Source organism: Amphimedon queenslandica, unplaced genomic scaffold (genome assembly GCF_000090795.2).
Source record: "Amphimedon queenslandica unplaced genomic scaffold, v1.1 AMPQUscaffold_6274_Cont21765, whole genome shotgun sequence".
NCBI lineage: Eukaryota > Metazoa > Porifera > Demospongiae > Haplosclerida > Niphatidae > Amphimedon > Amphimedon queenslandica.
This window is the reverse complement of record NW_003553432.1, coordinates 257-1,838: the sequence shown is the minus strand read 5'-3', so window position 1 is coordinate 1,838 and position 1,582 is coordinate 257. Positions and strand designations below refer to the sequence as shown.

The 1,582-nt window shown below is 35.8% G+C and overlaps 1 protein-coding gene across 1 annotated transcript; it reads right to left on the bottom strand.

Moving 5' to 3' along the window:
- Nucleotides 1-8: 8 nt before the first annotated feature.
- Nucleotides 9-1,171, bottom strand: LOC105316000 (neuroendocrine convertase 2-like). Its single transcript, XM_011410787.2, has 5 exons — nt 880-1,171; nt 570-681; nt 491-528; nt 236-389; nt 9-187 (listed from the first exon to the last, which is right to left on the bottom strand). The coding sequence occupies exons 1-5, from the start codon at nt 985-987 to the stop codon at nt 9-11; spliced, it is 591 nt and encodes a 196-aa protein (XP_011409089.2). The 5' UTR covers nt 988-1,171.
- Nucleotides 1,172-1,582: the final 411 nt, after the last annotated feature.

Below are 1,582 nucleotides of genomic sequence, written 5' to 3'. Positions count from 1 at the left end.
TCCAATCACTATACCATTTCAGCTCCTTCTTTCAATGCCAGTAATGTCATATATTTTGGTCCATCAACTGTAACACTATCATCAGCTGGTCCCCAACTGTTACTGTAAATATCAATATTGTTACGATAATAACTGAGAGCAGATGAATCAATTAAATCTGTTGTAGCTCCCCCCAATAAACGAAGACCTGTTATAATTAATAGGCAATGAATGGATAAAGTATGATTCCCCTTACCTGCCATAGAGGCATCATAAGCTACACCCACTCCACAAACATTATTATCACGGGCCATGACAATTTCACCAGCACAAGCAGTTCCATGGGAATCTGTTCCAACAGGAGATGGGTCACTATCATTATAGTTAAAATCATAACTGTATGTTGATACCTACAAGTACAGAAAAGAGGGACAGAGAGAAAATCTAGAATATAAAAATGATATGCTACAGTCATTTATAAAACAATTAATCATATCACAAATACACTTACATAGTTATTCCTTAGGTCTGTATGAGTATGCTCCACTCCTACACAAAAATGACTTACCAGAACAATTACATCATCTTACCATCATCCACGACACCAACTAATATTCCATTGCCAGTATATCCTTGTATCCATGCTGGTTCTGCATTCAGATCAAGGTAAAGGTTTGGTTCCCTGGTTTGACCAGTATTGTTCTACAATATAATATAATAAACAATAAGACCACTCCAAAAGATTCATAGCTTCCCATTATCCCTCCTGAATTGTACCCATCACTAATTCACTATTCATTATTGCACAGGAAATAATGAATAAATTTAATGAAAATCAACAACCACCCAGACATGGAGTGGCCTATAAACTTAAATTATGTACCATTTAGTTATACTTACAACTGTCCACTGTCTACCCCATAGTGGATCTCCCTGACTTGTTGGCTGAAAATATTTCTTTTCCCAGTTGTGTAAACTCTGCTGTTGCACATAACCTACCTGTATCATAAAAGATTACATTATAAACACATTTGGATACTGGATACCAATAAAAAATCACTTTTTGATGAAGAGAAAGGAATCAGAAAAGAAAGAGAGAATAAGAGAAAGGATTGAAATAAAAGAAAGATGTGCAGTATCAGTCCTTAATAGTAATGAGCACAATAAAAGTACTTGCATTATGCATGAGTTATAAGATATCAGGTGTTTTTTATGTGTTAAATATAAAATGTAAGTTTAATTTGAAATAATGGTATTTCTGAACCAGGCTGAGCTGGCCCTGCTGTACTAACCATGCTGGCCTGGTTTGGCCCAGCTCACTTCAGCTCAGTTTGCTTACTGGTTACACTATCAAATGAAACTGTGCTGGCTCACTTTAAACAGGGCTGGCTCAGTTAAAGAAGCTAGTGTAAACACAGTATAATTCCACCAAGCAATTCACCTGGTATACTTTCAAAGTGTGATTGTAATGTAGCAGAAGCATTTCTGCAGATACTATTCTTCAGACTTTTTGTTTCATCCTTCTATCCAAAGGTAATCTTTTAAGCCAAAAAAGTGAGATAAGGCTTGATTTAAGACCAAGATCTACTGTTGTCTCTTCATG

Bases quoted from the DNA above. Each gene is read 5' to 3' on its own strand.
- LOC105316000 (XM_011410787.2), bottom strand. From the start codon at position 987: ATGATACAGGTAGGTTATGTGCAACAGCAGAGTTTACACAACTGGGAA. The intron at 529-569 runs GTAAGATGATGT...ATTTTTGTGTAG, and splicing joins AGTTGGTGTCGTGGATGATG to GAGTGGAGCATACTCATACA. The intron at 188-235 runs GTAAGGGGAATC...TAATTATAACAG, and splicing joins TTATGATGCCTCTATGGCAG to GTCTTCGTTTATTGGGGGGA.